Below are 19,790 nucleotides of genomic sequence, written 5' to 3' on the forward strand. Positions count from 1 at the left end.
GCTTTACCAAGTCATTCCTGATTAAATATTTTCCTTTTTAAGTACATGTAACCCTTTAGTATTTTTCTTATTTTCTACCATTATGTTACTGAATTTACAGAAACCTACAATTTGGAAAGTATGAATCAACATACTACTTCTGTAGTATTGTACTTTGGAATGGCCAGGTGAAAGCCCTGATTGTAATGCAGGTGAAATGTAATAACAAGTTCATGCAAGGTATACAAAATATCATTGAGTTAAATTTTATTTTCCCCATTACTCTTGAATCCCACTGCAAAGCTATGTCCTTTTCTTCATTCCTGATTTCTAGTGTTGGAGTGTCCATGATTAGATGCTCTGGCTAACTGGTCATCAGCCAGCAAAAATAACATGGAAGAGTAGAGGAGAAACAGGGTACTTTTAAAATGGATGGGAAGGGAGTCAGTTTATTTTGAAGGTAGGTGGCAGGGAAGGAGGTATATTTATGTTTACAGATGGATTTTAAAGATGTATCGGAGATAAAACATGTTTTGATTATGTGCCATCAATTTGGTGTCAACTCTTAGTGACCAATGGATAGATTTTTCTCCATGATGCTCTGTCCCTAACCTGGATTTCCAACAATGCACATCACCATTGAAACTGAGTCCTGAGTGGATACCTTGCTGCTGGTCATCCTGTTCTTCTCTTTCCTTCCACCATTATAGATTTCTCCAGAGAGCTAGGTCTTCACATAATGTGTCTGAGGTAGGAAAATTTGAGCCTGTCATTTGTGCCTCGAGTGAGAAATCTGGGTTGATTTGTTTGATGATTAGTTTGTTTTATTGCCTGTCCATGGTATTCTTAGGAGTCTTCTCCAACATCAAGGTTCAAAAACATCAGTACTCTTTCTATACTGCTTCTTTGAAGTCCAACTTTTGTTTCCATAGAGTGTCATAGGGAATATAATTGCTTGCGTGATTCTGATCTTTGTAGACATAGACACATCATAGCATCTGAATATTTTTTCCAAGGCCGTCATGACTGCACTACCAAGTGCTAGTCTGTGATGTATTTCTTGGCTGCTTGATGCTTTACAATTGATGGTTAATCCTAAAGGCAGAAACTATCCACCACTTTGTTATCTTCATTGACAATTCAAAGACTGGTTGTTGAACCTGTTATTAGTTTGGTCTTCTTTATTTTCAATATTTGTCCCATTTTTTCCACTGTGTGTCTTGACTTTTATAACTAGAGCTCGCGGATCCTTTGGATTTTCGGCTATCATAGCATCATCAATATAGCATTTGCAAAGGTTATTGCTGTTTGTTCCTCCAGTGTTAAACCATGTCCATCTTCTTCCAATCCAGCTTCCCTTAATATATATTCAACATATAGTTGAATACATAAGGGGAGAGTATACAGCCTTATGTCACTCCTTTGCCAACCTGAAGCCAGTCTGTTTCGCCATGTTCTGTCTGTACTGTGGCTTCCTGACCTGTGTATAGGTTTCTCATGAGGACAATGAGATGTATTTATTTATTCATTCAGTTTATATGGCTGCCCATCTCAAACACATGACTCTGGGTAGCTAACACTACTTAAAAACAGAATAAAATCCATGATAAGGGCTCAACCATGCATCTAAGACCCCAGGCTCAATGAGAAAACCAGATTTTTAAGGTCTTACAAAAGACCAGAAGGGTTGAGGCGAGTCTCATCTCTAGGGGAATGATGTTCCAGAGAGCGGGCACCATGAAAAAACTCGCTTACCTGGGTTCCACCAGATGACACACTGTAACAGACAGAACCTGGAACATGATGTGGGATTTTCTAAGCACATTCCACAGCTTGGCATGATCAACACACTCAAAGGCCCTTCTATAATAAGTGAAGCACATAGTGACTTATTTGTGGTATTCTTTGGCTTTTTCAGTTATCTAGCCTGCATCAGCAATGTCTTGTGTTTCTCAGACATTTTTAAAGCCATCCAAACATCTGGCAGCTCCCTTTCCATGTAGGGCTCTAATCTGCGTTGGACAATCCTAAGTATTATTTTGGTAGTGTGTAAAACTAAGGATATTGTACAACAGTTTGCACACTCCCTTTAGTCTCCTTTTTTGGGTATTGGTATGTAGTTTAATCTCTTCCAATCTGTTGACCACTGTGGTGTTCTCCAGATTAGCTGGCATAGCTTAGGACCTTGACTAATACTTCTTCTGTTGCTTGCCATATTTCTGTGAGTATTTCATCTGTTCCTGTAACCTTCTGACTTGGTAATGACCAGAATGCTGAGCTAACTATCTTCTAGTACTAGAGTTCTTATAAGTAGGAAATATCTTCTGAGATATCTTGGATGTTGACATTTTTATGATAGTATAAATATACTTCCCACACATCAATCATTAATAAATCTGTTTTGATAGCTCTGTTACTGGCTTATTTCAGGTAGGGGTTAAGCAGTTCTTAAAAACCATTTATAGAAGTTCAGCTATAATCAGGTAACTTTGAATGTTGCTACTCAGTCTTCTGGAGCCTCAAGGCACTTTTTTTAAAAAAAAATCTGTACTGCATCTGAACTGTTTGCACCTGTTTCCCTCCCTCCCTTTTATTCTAGCTCCATCCTATAAGATTTTTCAATAGCTGCAGCCTGAATCTTTAGTCAGATTTGCTGTCTGATTTGTTATCCAAATGAGTATGTAGCATGGTCAGGAAATGCACTTGGACACCCTGTCCCCCTTTCCCTACTGGCATGTGCCTTTTGACACTTTTTCCAAGGAGTAAATGCAGTTCTTGGAATAATTATTTGGAATAATACTCCCAACTTTGGGTCAGCTCTCTAGTTGGCTCTTTAGCTTTCTGATAAAATAGCTGTGTGTGTGTGTGTATGTATACAGTATGTATAAGTATATACATATACAGACACGCTTGCGTGCATACATACATACCTTCACATAGTATATATAGCCTGAGAGCAATGGATATTTTAATACCAACCCAGAGCAAGTTTAAACTTGATGTTGCTTGGTAGTCTTCTCAAGCTAATTTGTAGAATAACGTGATTTAAGAAAGATTTAAAAAACAAATGATATAGGAATATATGCTGGATGCTTTGAGAATTCTCTCTAACTGTACATGGATTACATGTATATTTTTCAGACTTTGCTCTTAGGCATCTTATTGGCAGTCACGGGAAACATTCTTATCAGCATCTCATTGAATCTGCAGGTATGAAAACCTTCATTGCATTTACAAGCTGTGGAACTATGTATAGACTTGGAGGCATTAGATGAGATTGGAATTTAGTCACACTTAGGGCGGGCTTTTTGAAATAATAGATTAAGTTAGCTGTGACGCCTTAAGTGTAACTGATTTCACTGAATTAAGATTGACTAAGTCTAGTATTAGTTAATGTTGCTCTGAGATAAAGTAATACTGAGCTACATTATTGTTGCAATGTGGTTACAGTATGTATACATATATATTTGTAAAACATGACCCATGTTTCTTTTTGATTTATAGTAATATGCATAAGTGCAATGATTTTGCAAAACTTATATGGGCAATGCATGGGCAAAAATGTCTTAATGTAGAACTACATTAAGGATAAGAAATGTTTATAAAAATGTACAATACTATTATAATAATATTGATCCAACTTACTAGCTATGCTATACGTATTTTTCAGAATTAATGTCTGTGTTGTATAGCATTACAGCCTCTATTAACACCAACAGAGTCTGTTGGAGTGGGCAGTTATAATAAATTTAATGAAATAAATAAATCATAGGAACAATTCTGTGTTAAAGCAAATCTAAACTATTTGTATTCTGAAAATCAATGAAAGGCAATCAATTCTTATAAAAGGTCTCAGTTGTATTTTTCTTTCCTCTCATGTATGAATAATTTGGTCAATTTATCTGTGCGTTGCTGATTAGTCCACTTAACAATTGATAGAGGCCTCCGTGTATTATAATTTTGCCACCAAGTCTTGTGAAGATTGCAGAACATATTATATCACCTTCAAGATACAAATCTTAGGAATAAAATTACTTATAGGATCAAAAAGTTGAAAACCTCTTAATGATTTCATACAGAATTTTCTATTTTTTTTTCCTATACTGCTAGGTTAAGTTTTCTATATCGCTGAGAAGAAATTGGTTATATTGGAAGTGCCTTTGGGAGAGAGAAGGGAAAGAAATACTTTTGTTTGAAAGTCCAAAACATCCAAGCATTACAAACCACTTACACAGAATACTAACTTCAGCTCATCCTGACACTTTTTTCTTATTTAGGGACCAAAGATTCATATAATATCCACAGTGTTGTCTTATTTCACAAAGGTGAAAAAAACATTTATAGTACCATATTAATATGCTCACTTACCATTAATCTATTACTCCATGTCTTTCATTCTTATATCTTACTTTCAGAAATACTCTCATCTTCGGTTGACCCAACGAACCACTCAGAAACCTTGTTACAGAAGTAAACTCTGGTGGTGTGGAATTATACTTATGGGGATTGGAGAAATTGGGAACTTTGCAGCCTATGGATTTGCTCCAGTCACGGTTGTTGCTCCATTAGGAAGTGTGGCTGTCATTGGTGAGACTTCCTGTCCCTCCACTCAATGTGTGCTAGTCAGGGGTGAACCCTAACAATACTGTTTTAAGGTTCCTTGGAAAACATGTGGCTATGTCATGGGATTGTCATGCTCAGGCAACATTGGAGGTCCTTTTCTGAGTGGTAGCTGGTCTCATTTTGTCTGGCACTGAGAACTGAGTTTGCTATTAGTGTATATAATGAGTAGTTCTCAAATTCTTCAGACAAATGACAGTCATAGATAAAACAAATCCATGCAGATCTCTTACTGTTGTCAGTTTGTTCCTGCCAAGCTGAATACTGTTCTGAAACAGTAAAAGCTGAAGCAGAGCATGGTTGGTACATGTGATTGGCTTCACACAGGCTGAAACCACTTAGGATGCTACTGAAAATAAGGGCTGATGCTAGTTAAGCTTCAGATCTTAAACTTCAAAATACTTCATTATGTCCAAGGGCCAGAAATACTGAACACTATAAAGATAGTAAAATAAAATAAAACATTGGATGGTGGTCAACAAATAAACTGTGGTCAAGGTGGTCAACAAATAAACTGAGTTTTAACTATGAGAGACCTTGCATTAGTTGGTGCCTCATTTTCACTGCTGCTGCCCAGTATATTACTACAGTCTGGGTTATAGTTTCAGTTTATTGATTAGTCAAATGACCATATCAAATCATAACATGTCATCAGAATAGTAAAATAGGGTAAAATTAATACAACATATCAGAATATATAAAAATATTCAGTAAAATAATCCAGTAAGATCATATCCTTGGTAGTTGACCCCAGTCTGAGCTAGGTAGGAAGCTCTCAGCTGGATGGCTTTAACTATAAACTTGCTAGTCTTTCTGACTGCCCAGGTGTTTGTGTCTTGAAGGAGGTGAGATAGCATATTGATGGGGTCCCAATGGGCTGTCCAGTCAATTTGGGATATAGATTTAGAGTTTGAAAAAAGTAAAATCATATAAAATATATCTGTTCTTCCAGGGTACTGATGAAGCAGGGATTAGACGTAAGCAGGGTGAATGTCCCTATAGATCAATATTTCTCAATCTTGGCAATGCTGGCTGGGGAATTCTGGGAGTTGAAGTCCACCCATCTTAGCATGGTCAAAGTTGAGAAATGCTGCTATAGATGCTACAGTAAAATAACACACGTTGAACTGTTTCAGTTTCCCTTGGTTCCACAGGGGCAAACACATGTCTTGCATGGGATCTTAGAATATGTTCTTTGCAATAGTGCCAAAGGCAAAATATTATGTCTAGCCCAGAAAAAAGCTTTCCTTAACTTGGGAAATGTGAGGAAAGATAACTGACTGCTTTCCTGTACTAAACTCTTGACTTCCATCTGGAATTCGATATTGTTCAGTCTCTGCAGAAGTATATGTTTCACACAGTCATACCCCAGGGATCGTATAAGCCCTGCTGATGACCCACATGTCATTAATTTTTGTTCTATGACATAGTGAGAGTAAACTTGAGACATCTTTAGAGACATCTCATCTTTAGAGAAGATTTGGGCCTAGCTGATAAGTTATATCAGAACTGTACCACTGTATACTGCTGGGGGATGCTCACATTGTAGAGTACTCTCCAAAAACACAATATAAATTCTTCCACATAGATTGCCAGTGTTTCAGGAAAGAACTTACCATACCTTCTTTCCCACTAATATCTAGTCTTCTATATGGAGGCTATTTGAGACTCAGGGCCCACTCCCTGACCCCTGCAATCTAAGGGGATCCATTTGAGATGCAAGTCTGTCATTGTGATGAGAAATAGATCTTGGAGGGAGAAGTAATTTATATTCTAGCGTGTTTCCCCCACACACTCACTCCTTTCGATCATTCTGATGTAGTTTAACGTTGCTTGGATACCAGTACTTTTCGCTTGCGAAAGCTGTCAGCCTAAATGTTTCACATGAAGTGATGATCTAAGTAGATACATATTTTAAGTGCATCTCCAAAAAGATCACTCTTTTTTTTTTTTTAACTGTATATAGATCTCAGTATCTCTTTATAGCAATTACATTTAAACTACTTAAGGGTGGGGGAATTATGTTTCCTGGGGAGGGGGAATTCCTACTAAAGAAGCACATTTTTGCAGGCAGCTATTTCTCTTTTTAATCCCTTGATAGCAGGTCAGTTTTCCTATTTTCATGGGTCATTCGCAGAATAAAATATGCTAGATTTTTTTTTTCAAAAAGGAACAGCTGAAATAAGCATATTCCCTAAATGTAAAGCCTTCTTGCTAGAAATCATGAGAAATAATCTCCCAAAGACTGGCAAAGATATACAGTCAGGTCCAGAAATATTGGGACATCGACACAATTCTAACATCTTTGGCTCTATACACCACCACAATGGATTTGGAATGAAACAAACACAATGTGCGTTAACTGCAGACTGTCAGCTTTAATTTGAGGGTATGTACATCCAACTCAGGTGAATGGTGTAGGAATTACAACAGTTTGCATATGTGCCTCCCACTTGTTAAGGGACCAAAAGTAATGGGACAGAATAATAATCATACATCAAACTTTCCCTTTTTAATACTTGGTTGCAAATCCGTTGCAGTCAATCACAGCCTGAAGTCTGGAACGCATAGACATCACCAGACGCTGGGTTTCATCCCTGGTGATGCTCTGCCAGGCCTCTACTGCAACTGTCTTCAGTTCCTGCTTGTCCTTGGGGCATTTTCCCTTCAGTTTTGTCTTCAGCAAGTGAAATGCATGCCCAATGGGATTCAGGTCAGGTGATTGACTTGGCCATTGCATAACATTCCACTTCTGTCCCTTCAAAAACTCTTTGGTTGCTTTTGCAATATGCTTTGGGTCATTGTCCATCTGTACTGTGAAGCACCGTCCAATGAGTTCTGCAGCATTTGGCTGAATGTGAGCAGATAATATTGCCCGAAAACACTGCAGAATTCATCCTGCTGCTTTTGTCAGCAGTCACATCATCAATAAATACAAGAGAACCAGTTCCATTGGCAGCCATACATGCCCACGCCATGACACTGCCACCACCATGCTTCACTGATGAGGTGGTATGCTTAGGATCATGAGCAGTTCCTTTCCTTCTCCATACTCTTCTCTTCCCATCACTCTGGTACAAGTTGATCTTGGTCTCATCTGTCCATAGGATGTTGTTCCAGAACTGTGAAGGCTTTTTTAGATGTCGTTTGGCAAACTCTAATCTGGCCTTCCTGTTTTTGAGGCTCACCAATGGTTTACATCTTGTGGTGAACCCTCTGTATTCACTCTGGTGAAGTCTTCTTTTGATTGTTGACTTTGACACACATACACCTACCTCCTGGAGAGTGTTCTTGATCTGGCCAACTGTTGTGAAGGGTGTTTTCTTCACCAGGGAACGAATTCTTCGGTCATCCACCACAGTTTTCCGTTGTCTCCCGGGTCTTTTGGTGTTGCTGAGCTCACCGGTGCGTTCCTTCTTTTTGAGAATGTTCCAAACAGTTGTTTTGGCCACACCTAATGTTCTTGCTATCTCTCTGATGGGTTTGTTTTGTTTCTTCAGCCTAATGATGGCTTGCTTCACTGATAGTGACAGCTCTTTGGATCTCATCTTGAGAGTTGACAGCAACAGATTCCACATGCAAATAGCACACTTGAAATGAACTCTGGGCCTTTTATCTGCACATTGTAATTGGGGTACTGAGGGGATATCACACACCTGGCCATGGAACAGCTGAGAAGCCAATTGTCCCATTACTTTTGGTCCCTTACCAAGTGGGAGGCACATATGCAAACTGTTGTAATTCCTACACCGTTCACCTGAGTTGGATGTACATACCCTCAAATTAAAGCTGACAGTCTGCAGTTAACGCACATTGTGTTTGTTTCATTCCAAATCCATTGTGGTGGTGTATAGAGCCAAAGATGTTAGAATTGTGTCGATGTCCCAATATTTCTGGACCTGACTGTAGCATAAAGCTTGATGAAGGTTTGTAGCAGACTGAGATAAGCATTAGGTAGTAGAGTCCTAGGGTGATGCAACTGACAATATTTGAGAGTTTGGCTCCTGCAAATACAATGCAACAGTTTATTACAATGGTGGGGAATTATTTTTTCTGTGTGTGCTAATTACGTGCAGGGAGATATTGCTAAATAAGCTTGTCTCCTCTGTACTTAATAGAGTTACATTAAGTATTTATCCAATAGATGTAAATGCAGATGTTGTGAGTTGCCACTATCAAGAGGACAACAGTGTCCTTGCGGTAACCACACTGGTGGTTGTCACCAACCCACAGGACTTTTAAAAGTGAGCTGAATTTCAGTAGCTGGAATACTTCATAGGAAGTGGGGTAGAAGAGGAAGAGAAGTCACAGTCAGACAGATTATATTATTGTGACACCACAATCTGTGGCCTGGTATGAGCCCAAGGGTGATATGCAACTGATGAAGAGAATGAAGCTGTGTTGGGTCCTGAACAGATTAACATGTAAGAGAGCTAATGTGCTATGTAAATGCTATCTTGGCAGGCATAGTCAGTTGACTTTCATCCAGTGCCCTTCACGTGACTCACTTTAAATTATAGATGCAAAGATGAGGAATACATCAAAATAGGAGCTTGGTAAAGGGCCAGGGCTTTACTGAAGAAGCCATCTGAGTGGACATAATTCTGTTCACTGGTGCCTTAGTTGATTATTGCTTTGTACAATCCAAATCTCTCCACTGGTTATTCATTTTTACTGTCTTTAATTTAATCATGTCAAGATTACAAATGGACTGAATACCTGACTATCATGATCCTTCTACGTCCTAGCTCAGCAACACAGTGTGCACATAACACCAAAGCCAAACTGAAGAAAAATTAAAATGTTTATTAAAAATGGCCAACATTTTACAAGATTGCCAAGATTTCATCATTGTTCCCCCATGGAATTTGAATGCCAAAATGTCATGAAATTGTAGGCATTAAGAAAAAGGAAATTACAACTTTTACATGTTGGTGCCCACACCGTTATGCAAAATTGCACAGTGGTTTCCACTGCCAGAAAGCCTTGACTCAGATCACGAGTGCTCAGTGAATTAATGGGGGAGTAGGTAAGAAGTTTTCTTTCTTTAATTGTATGATTTGTACACCACCAGCTACAAAGTGGCTCTTGGCAGTTTACAGTCCTAAAACATCCTAACTAAAACTACCATCACAGTCTCCCGAATAGCGGCATCCACAGGAGATGTGCAGTTGTGGCAGTGTGATGGAACACCCTTCCTTTTGTAGGTGCATTGACACACACATGTACAAAGAGGCAAGGCCTTGATTATGCTGCCAGAACCACCATCTTGATCCCCGCTGTATTGCTCCTAAACAGTGGAGAAGTCCTATATCCTTATGGATTTTTCTAGATGTAGTCCTATTTCTTCAAACTTAAACTTGTGACCAGTGGGCAATTTAGCACAGCTAAGACAGGCCAGAATACTTGTTGCATTATCCAAATGGTGGAAGGATTTTGTTGGTGCATCCCTACAATCTCAACCCTTCCCCATGGCAAATGTAGTACCTACTTTAGTATCCCATTATTCCCCATTAACCCCACTTAGCCTTGCCCATTACAGTAGTCATTATCCAAATAACTTATCCAAAACTGGCTGGATTTTTAAAAATATGTTGTCTTATTATGTAATAATAATGCATATTTGTTTCCCAGGTAGTGCGGTTATAGCTGTCTTATTCCTAAAAGAGAACTTTAGATCTGAAAGTATATTGGGTAAGTACTGTAAACAATCACCATCAAATCTTTAGTTGATGTATAGTTCATTATGAAAACATGAGGCTTTGCAAACACATCACCTTCACTGTAATTCAGCACAATTTAAAAATTAATATGAATGGACATTTTTTTCCTTTTTATACTAATTTGGTCACTTCCAAAAGCATTTTAAGAAGATTTTGCTGGTGAATCTTTACTGTATATTGAACTTTCTCTCCACCTCAAAACAATATTTTTGCTGAACAGGATTACCATGCTTTAGAATTAATTTATTAATATCTTTATTCTTTTACATAAGTTAGCAGCCCAATGTTATTTTTGGCATTGAGACTACAACAGTTACTTACAAATGTTGTCAACATATTAAAGATGTCTGAGGGTCTCAAACTTTATTATGATTATCCTTTTGTAGCATCTGTTTATGTTTCTAAATGGGACACTCTAATTTTTGCCTTCTTAGAAAAAATTCCAGGATCCGATTCAGAAGCTAATTGTGCAAAAAAGGTCATCCTGTTTTCACCTCATTATTGTCTCCACAAATATTACAGATGAATGGAGAATTTTCTGTCAGCTGTATGTGAAACATACACAGTATATGATTTCTTAATAAGTTTTATGTCTTCATTATTTTGCTGATAAGTGAGCTGATTATTTTAAAAGGAATGGCTCCTATGATTTGGGAATTATGGATATGCTCAAGATTTTTTGCACAATAAATAATACACAGGCATGCCTTTGAGAATTGAGCTAAAGCAAAAAATAATGTATTTTACACCCACCAGGGATAGCTGATGTCTAATGAGTATGAGTCATAACGGCTGCATGTAATCTCCAAATTCGCTATAAGAAAAAAACTGATATTACGATGCTTGCAAAGAAGGCATTGATAGTACAACTGCTCTGCTTCCTGCTTTGAATGTTACATTATGCTAGATAAAATCATCTCCCTTTTGTGTTTCCCCGTTGGTCGCTGCATCTTTTTCCTTTTCCACAAAAACTGTTAAGCAAAACATGATGAAAATGGCAGACAGGACATTCTGATTGATCACACTAATCCCTGGAGAATACCCTGAGCTTCCAGAAACACATCTGGTCCTGAATGTTTTGGGTACACCCCTCAGACCCTCTCCAAAAATTGGTGTCAAATAATTTGTCAAGAGAAGTGGAAAACTGCTAAATACACGTAGAGTGACACATTCACTTATTTAATGTTAGATAAGATTAGATTTAATTTAGATTTAAATTTTGTCAGGTTCTGCTTGCTTCCTTGTTGTAGTGAGGTCCATAGCATACCATTCAGTGGCCAAGCACAGCCTTTGCCTCTCTTGCTCCGGGTCCCTACTTTAGAAACCTTCTATCTTGCCACTTTCTAGTCCTGATGATGCCCATGTTGGGAGCATTTGCTTGACTAGTGTGGAATGCAGGAGGCCTGGAGAGACTTATGATTAAATTCAACAAGGTTGGTCATAACTAAATATTATTAGTCCTGGCAGTAGTTGTTCAGTTTATTATGCACTTATACTTAAGCACTGTACAGATCTAGAAAATGGCAATTAATGCAATAACATATTACCATTGATGATAACTTCATACAGTATTATAAAATTAGGAGCATCTAAACAAAAAGGTCCATGACATACTGTATATTAATATTAACCTCCATACATTCAAAATAACAGGCAAAAATTTATTTCTTCATTTATTTTAAAGCAGCTTCACAGGGGGTCCTTGAAGTATAAGTACTTTTAATGCCTTTGTAACCTTTAAGGGCCCTTCATGGATCACTGCCTTGTCGTGGCGAAGGGGCTTGCGTAACTCAGTGAAGCCATGAGCTATACCGTGCAGGGCCACCCAAGACGGACAGGTCATGACAGAGAGTTCTGACAAAATGTGGTCCACTGGAGAAGGAAATGGCAACCCACTCCAGTATCCTTGCCAAGAAAACCCCATGGACAATGTTAAAAGGCTAAAAGATATGACGCCGGAAGATGAGCCCCTCAGGTCGGAAGGTGTCCAATATGCTACTGGGGAAGAGCGGAGGGCATTTCCAAGTAGCTCCAGAAAGAGTGAAGCGGCTGGGCCAAAGCCGAAAGGACGTTCAGCTGTGGATGTATCTGGAAGCGAAAAGAAGGTCCGATGCTGTAAAGAACAATATTTTATAGGTACCTGGAATGTAAGATCTATGAACCAAGGCAAGCTGGATGTGGTCAAACATGAGATGACAAGATTGAACGTCGACATCTTGGGAATCAGCGAACTGAAATGGACGGGAATGGGTGAATTTAATTCGGGTGACCATTATATCTACTACTGTGGGCAAGAAACCCTTAGAAGAAATGGAGTTGCACTCATAGTCAATAAGAGAGTGGGAAAGGCAGTAATGGGGTACAACCTCAAAAACGACAGAATGATCTCAGTGCGTATCCAAGGCAAACCATTCAATATCACAGTCATCCAAGTCTATGCCCCAACCACTGATGCTGAAGAAGCTGAAGTTGACCGCTTCTATGAAGACCTACAACACCTTCTAGAACTAGCACCAAAAAAGATGTCCTTTTCATCATAGGGGATTGGAATGCTAAAGTAGGAAGTCAAGGAGTAATCGGAATAACAGGCAAGTTTGGCCTTGGAGTACAAAATGAAGCAGGGCAAAGGCTAATAGAGTTCTGTCAAGAGAACAAGCTAGTCATAGCAAACACTCTTTTCCAACAACACAAGAGACGACGCTACACATGGACATCACCAGATGGTCAATACCGAAACCAGATTGATTATATACTTTGCAGCCAAAGATGGAGAAGCTCTATACAGACAGCAAAAACAAGACCAGGAGCTGACTGTGGCTCAGATCATGAGCTTCTTACTGCAAAATTTAGGCTTAAATTGAAGAATGTAGGGAAAACCACTAGACCACTCAGGTATGACTTAGATCATATTCCTTGTGAGTACACAGTGAAGGTGATGAATAGATTTAGAGGATTAGATTTGGAAGACAGAGTGCCTGAAGAACTATGGACGGAGGTCTGTAACATTGTACAGGAGGCAGCAACTAAAACCATCCCAAAGAAAAAGAAATGCAAGAAAGCAAAATGGCTGTCTGATGAGGCTTTACAAATAGCTGTGGAAAGAAGGAATGCGAAAAGCAAGGGTGAAAGGGAAAGATATAAGCAACTGAATGCAGATTTCCAGAGAATAGCCAGGAGAGATAAGAAGGCCTTCTTAAATGAACAATGCAAAGAAATCGAGGAAAACAATAGAATGGGGAAGACTAGAGATCTCTACAAGAAAATTGGAGATATGAAAGGAACGTTTAGTGCAAAGATGGGCATGATAAAGGACAAAAAAGGCAGGGACCTAACAGAAGCAGAAGAGATTAAGAAGAGGTGGCAAGAATACACAGAAGAACTATACAAGAAAGATCTTAATGTCCCTGATGTCCACGCTGGTGTGATCACTGACCTTGAGCCAGACATCCTAGAGAGTGAAGTCAAGTGGGCCTTAGGAAGCATTGCTAACAACAAAGCTAGTGGAGATGACAGTATTCCAGCTGAGTTATTTAAAATACTAAAAGATGATGGTGTTAAAGTGCTGCACTCAATATGCCAGCAAGTTTGGAAAACGCAACAGTGGCCACGGGATTGGAAAAGGTCAGTTTACGTTCCAATTCCAAAGAAGGGCAACGCCAAAGAATGCTCAAACTATCGCACAATTGCACTCATTTCACATGCTAGCAAGGTTATGCTCAAAATCCTACAAGCTAGGCTTCAGCAATACATGAACTGAGAACTACCGGATGTACAAGCTGGGTTTCGAAGAGGCAGAGGAACTAGAGATCAAATCGCCAACATTCGCTGGATCATGGAGAAAGCACGAGAGTTCCAGAAAAATATCTACTTCTGCTTCATTGACTATGCAAAAGCCTTTGATTGTGTGGATCACAACAAACTGTGGCAAATTCTTAAAGAGATGGGAATACCAGACCACCTTACCTGTCTCCTGAGAAATCTGTATGCGGGCCAAGAAGCAACAGTTAGAACCGGTCATGGAACAACCAATTGGTTCAAAATAGGGAAAGGTGTACGACAAGGCTGTATACTGTCACCCTGCTTATTTAACCTATATGCAGAGTACATCATGAGAAATGCCAGGTTGGAAGAATCACAAGCCGGAATTAAGATTGCAGGGAGAATCATCAACAACCTCAGATATGCGGACGATACCACCCTAATGGCAGAAAGTGAAGAAGAACTAAAGAGCCTCTTGATGAGGGTGAAAGAGGAGAGTGCAAAAGCTGGCTTGAAACTCAACATTAAAAAAACTAAGATCATGGCATGTGGACCCATCAATTCCTGGCAAATAGAAGGGGTAGAAATGGAAGCAGTAACAGACTTCATTTATTTGGGCTCCAAGATCACCGCAGATGGAGACTGCAGCCATGAAATTAAAAGACGCTTGCTCCTTGGGAGGAAAGCTATGGCAAGCCTAGATAGCATATTAAAAAGCAGAGACGTCACCTTGCCGACAAAGATCCGCATAGTCAAAGCTATGGTTTTTCCAGTAGTAATGTATGGCTGTGAGAGCTGGACCATAAAAAAGGCCGAGCGCCGAAGAATTGATGCCTTTGAACTGTGGTGCTGGAGAAGACTCTTGAGAGTCCCCTGGACTGCTAGGAGGTCAAACCAGTCAATCTTAAAGGAAATCAACCCTGATTGCTCATTGGAAGGATCGATAATGAAGCTCAAGCTCAGATATTTTGGTCACCTAATGCGAAGAGAGATCTCTTTGGAGAAGACCCTGATGCTGGGAAAGATTGAAGGCAAAAGGAGAAGAGGACGGCAGAGGATGAGATGGTTAGATAGCATCACTGAAGCAATGAGTATGAAACTGAGCAAACTCAGGGAGGCAGTGAAGGACAGGAAGGCCTGGCGCAATATGGTTCATGGGGTCACGAAGAGTCGGACACGACTTAACGACTAAACAACAACAACAAACCTTTAAGGGATCTAACTCCAAGTGTAATCTCAGTGGGAGTCAATTCCAGTGACCCAGAGGTGAGTAAGGAGAAGATAATCGTGGTGTGGCTGATCTGCTAAGTGGTAGAACTATATGACCATGACTGGGTCAAGAGCATAGGTAGAAAGACCAATAGGTTTCCAAATAACTGGGTGTAGCATGTGAAATTTTTGTGTCACTTTTGAGAAGCCACAACTACCTATCACTTCTTCTTTAAATGCAGCAAAATAGATATTTGTCTGCCATTGCACATAGTTTGTTTGCATGTTTTTTCCTACCCAGAATTACCATCTGCATGGCAACCTCAGATTCTCTGAAGTGTTCTCCTTTTGCACAAATTGCAGTAAATGACTTTGGGCAGCTTTCTCCAAGCTGGTGCTCTCCAGATGTTTTGGGGTTACAACTCTCAGAGTTCCCTCCTCCTATGTTGGAGGAGGCTGGTTTTTGAGTCCAGGGCAGATAATACAGGCTGCAGAATAGCCTCTGTAGATGTTTGCAGGGGGGAAAAACAGTACTATTGCACTAACCCTGGAATATGTACAGTAGTTTCTTGATTAATGAGATATATGGAGAATTTACTTCTCAGCTGATCATGTTCCTCTTATATACTGCTCATAGTCTTAAGCAGCATTCTGTGCTGATTTATTTTATTTCTGTGAGTGTCTTTGTCATGGAGGTTTTTAACAATGTTGATGCATTCCATTGACATTAGCAATATCATGGCAAAGAGAATGATTGCTGGGAGGATTTGTGTAAGCACATAAATACTATATAGAACTCTGCCACGCCTCTGCATTTTTCTCCTCCTTCAAATGATCCCATTAATATTCTGTGCAGTCTTTTGTACCCCAGAAACTCATATTCTCCATTGATTGTGGAAGCAGAGAATTTTAAACTTGAAGGAAAGAAGACCTTCCTCCCCCAAAAAACCCTAGATTCCACTGTGCCAACTTTATATTGGCTGGTCACCAATACCACAGAAGACATTCTGATGCAGAAAAGGACATGTTTATGTCTGTATGCTTGCATGTTCAAGTATACTTAGTCATAAGCCAGTGTCCAATGTAACATGGATGCATTACATCTTTTTGTTTGAGTAGTTCTTCTGATAGGATCTGGGTGGAAAAGGGGATGTCTCCATATCCTGTCCTATCATAGTATAGAGTTCTCCCTGGAAAGGACTCTGGACAACCTCCTGAAGACTCCAGTCTAGATGTGCTCCTTGCTTGCTAAGGGATTGCTCAGAGTCTTCAGGGTAAAGAACATTTCTAACAGTTTCCAAAAGCAGTGACCATTATTTAATTTATTTATTTATCAAATTTATATAGCCGCCCACCTTACAAGAAGTGACTCTGGGAAGTGTATAACAATCAAATAAAACAACACTATAAAAACAGTCATTATAAAAACAATCATTCTAAGAATATAGACAATCATTATTGAAAATTTAAAAATTGTTAAAAAGAGTATACAAACCACAAGGAGAGAGTAAATATATCAACCACATATCAACCACAATACGGGAGACACCTTGAAATGTTGCTGGTTCCCTGGGACCTAACCAAGCCTGGTGACATAACCAAGTCTTGAGGGATACCCTTATTCTTATCCTTGACTGATAGGAGAGGAGGGAAGTTATTCCCAAAGCATCAGGAGCAGCCAGTTCGGAGTTCACTTACCTGTCCTGTCCACTGTTGAATTCTTCATTTAAAGAAAACTTTCCCATTCAAGATGGCATTAAACTGTTTTGAGCTTCTGTAGTTGAGCCTTCCAGTGTGTGTGTAGGGTTAAAGAACTTGAGTTTCAGGGTTTTTAAGCTTTGAAAAGAACACCATCTTATCCATTTAGTCAGTGCTGTGGCCTGTTCCTCTGGTTCCTCCATAGACAATCTCAGTTGTATTCTATAGCCCTGTAGAAAAGCGAAGACTGCTTTTAGTCAATTTCAACTCTTGGTAACTTACAGTAAATTCTTGTTATTTGTGGTAGTTACATTTTATAAAATCGCCGTGAACACTGAATTAGTGAGTACCGAACCATTGCTCCTAAGCAAATACAGGGTAAAGTTCCTACAAGCCTCTGGCCACAACATTTTTGTCGACTGCTCAGTACATAACCTTGTTTTATGTGTGTTTCTGTTTAAAGACACCTTATTTAATGTTTATATATTTCTTACAAGTAAAGTCCTGAAAAAAAAAAGTTAAGCATTTAAAGTATGTTATAAAAATAAAATCTTACTTTTGATGGCCATTTTAACCAGCGAGATCACTGAGAGTAGGCAGATGTGTGCAGAGTGGTCACTTACAATTTTCACCACTCTGTGCATGTCCATGAATAACCAGGAACACCTTGCAAGTCTTGATTTTGGGGTTACAAGTAAATGTTAGCAAATAGGCGAATTCGCAAATACAGAACCTGCAGATAATGAGGATTATCTGTACTTATTTTGGCAAGAACAAGGTTGTGGTTGCCTTCTTCCAGAGTTGTTTTCAACATCTCAGTCTAGCCTACAGCTCTGGATTAGCTAACAGGAGGATGAGTGATATGATAGAAAGTAGAGTTTGTGTTGGTGTGCTTGTTCCTGTTCCCACTCCGATCCACTTTTTAAATATTCTTCCTCTAAGAAGAGCTGTCACTACTTGATAGAAATTAGTTAAATAGCTGAAATTCTACCCCTCCATTGAAATGCTGAATGATATTTTATTTACTGTTGCTCGCATTATGTCTTATGGATGGGAATGTGATCCGAAATTTAAAGGCTTCTGTATAGGAAATAAACACAAGCTATCATTCTGTGCATGTAATACCTTTTTTTAAATTTGAGGCCCTTTGTTTTATCATTTACGAAATTGCTTCATAATCACGGTCTCTTCATTTTTTATCAAAGTTGCTTGGGGGTTTTCTAATTGTATGTGGTATAGAAATAAAATGTTTATCTAAATGGATTTCCCCTTTGGCATAGATTTTATAATATTTTACAATAGATGAATCTCTATGTATAATTTGATAAATTGTTATTAAATGTATATGTGATATATTAAGGTGATTTGTATCAGTTTAACAAGTTGATAATTCTTGAGAGGTCATTTTGTTTATCTTTTTTTGGGTTGTTTTGGTAATATAATTTAACAATTAGATTATCCATTGGACAGATGTATATTACCATTTTTAAAAATCTGATTTCATTCATTTTTGTGTATTTTTTTAAAAATGCAGTAAAAGAAAAAAAATGTTTGTCTAAATCTATTTCAAGGTGGTACAGTGACTCTTGCAGGAACATTTCTGTTGGTGACCTTTGCGCCTCACGTTACCCAGAAAGTCACAGCAAGAACAATACAGAGTAATTTAGTCAGTTGGCAGTTCTTGATTTATATGGTGAGTGTAAAATTCTTAATTCACTATATAGAAGCATGACCTGTAACAAATTTTTGCACTGTACAGTAGTCTGCTCCTGTTCAGTCTTGCTGTTTTTCTTGATTATTTCATTCTGTTTCCCCTCCCCTCTGATTTCTCTATCTTCTGTCTGGTGGATTGTGAAGGGTGCCACTTTGGATACATAAAGATTGCTACTCCCAAATGATATATGAAGGATAATTTGGGCATCTTGGTGAAGAGTCGAAAGCTATTTCTTCTGCAACACATTCTTTAGAATAAGGATGTTGATATTTGCTCACTTCAGCTGTTATTCTGTCCACATTCCTTTGGTGAAGTAGAGTGAATTTTGGAGTGTTTCTCCATGAGAAGCAATATAGCATAAAAAGGTTAGTGTAACAAAAGTGATATTTATATGTTTCTGTAGGTTAGGGTTCCATATATCGTAAATCACAATTTGCCAAACTAGTGACAAATCATATGACTGGTTATTTGAAATCCTTAAATCAAGGACTGAAAAAGTGAAAGACTCTTCAGACAATCAGATGAATCCCTAGTAATAAGATTTTTTTTAACCTGCATTTTGCTGAGAAGTTTTTTTTTTTTTAATTAAACTTATTTTCTGGCTCACACTATAGTTGTCATGGGTTTCCAACCTCAAAATGGTGTGCAAGCTCTCCTGCTGATTTTCAGAAAGCTGAAGTATGATGCCAGGTCCACAGGAAAGGGGAAAAAAGCAGGTTTCAGGAGCTGCATGTAAATGCAAGTATGAAGTGAATAAAGACATTTGCAACACTGCTTCAAATGCCAGCTGTAGGTTCTGGTTTGACGATCTCTATGAATTGCATTAATGTTAGTGAACATGTACCATGGCATGATGATTCAATCTGGAAAGGAAAAAGAGCATTTGCACAGTAGAGAGGAAGCAAGAAAGCATGGCCCAATCTGTAATAAATATGATTAAAAGATTTAATACAGCATAGAGCCAAAGTGTTCAGTTCTCTTTTGTTTTTTCAGAATTTTAAGTGGAAATTTTCTTTGCCAAAAATGGGCACTTTTTTCATCTTCTAGCCTGTAGACCAATCCAGGAAAGTTTAGAGTTAGGAATCACA

The 19,790-nt window shown here is 38.7% G+C and overlaps 1 protein-coding gene across 4 annotated transcripts in view; it reads left to right on the plus strand.

The window, feature by feature from the left end:
* NIPAL2 (NIPA like domain containing 2) overlaps nucleotides 1-19,790 on the plus strand; it is a 42,265-nt gene that overhangs the window by 1,335 nt on the left and 21,140 nt on the right. For 2 of the 4 annotated variants that reach the window (XM_007424798.3, XM_088149093.1), the window contains exons 2-5: nucleotides 3,121-3,189; nucleotides 4,395-4,566; nucleotides 10,234-10,293; nucleotides 18,560-18,681. In XM_007424798.3, the coding sequence (XP_007424860.1) occupies nucleotides 3,121-3,189; nucleotides 4,395-4,566; nucleotides 10,234-10,293; nucleotides 18,560-18,681 (423 nt within the window). Of the gene's footprint in view, nucleotides 1-689; nucleotides 730-3,120; nucleotides 3,190-4,394; nucleotides 4,567-10,233; nucleotides 10,294-18,559; nucleotides 18,682-19,790 lie in introns of all 4 variants that reach the window. The other 2 variants (XM_088149094.1, XM_088149095.1) reach the window with 2 other exon arrangements.

This window comes from Python bivittatus, unplaced genomic scaffold, assembly GCF_059951505.1.
Source record: "Python bivittatus isolate LINGU-HERP-01145 unplaced genomic scaffold, Pbiv_v1 ctg000590_np1212, whole genome shotgun sequence".
NCBI lineage: Eukaryota > Metazoa > Chordata > Lepidosauria > Squamata > Pythonidae > Python > Python bivittatus.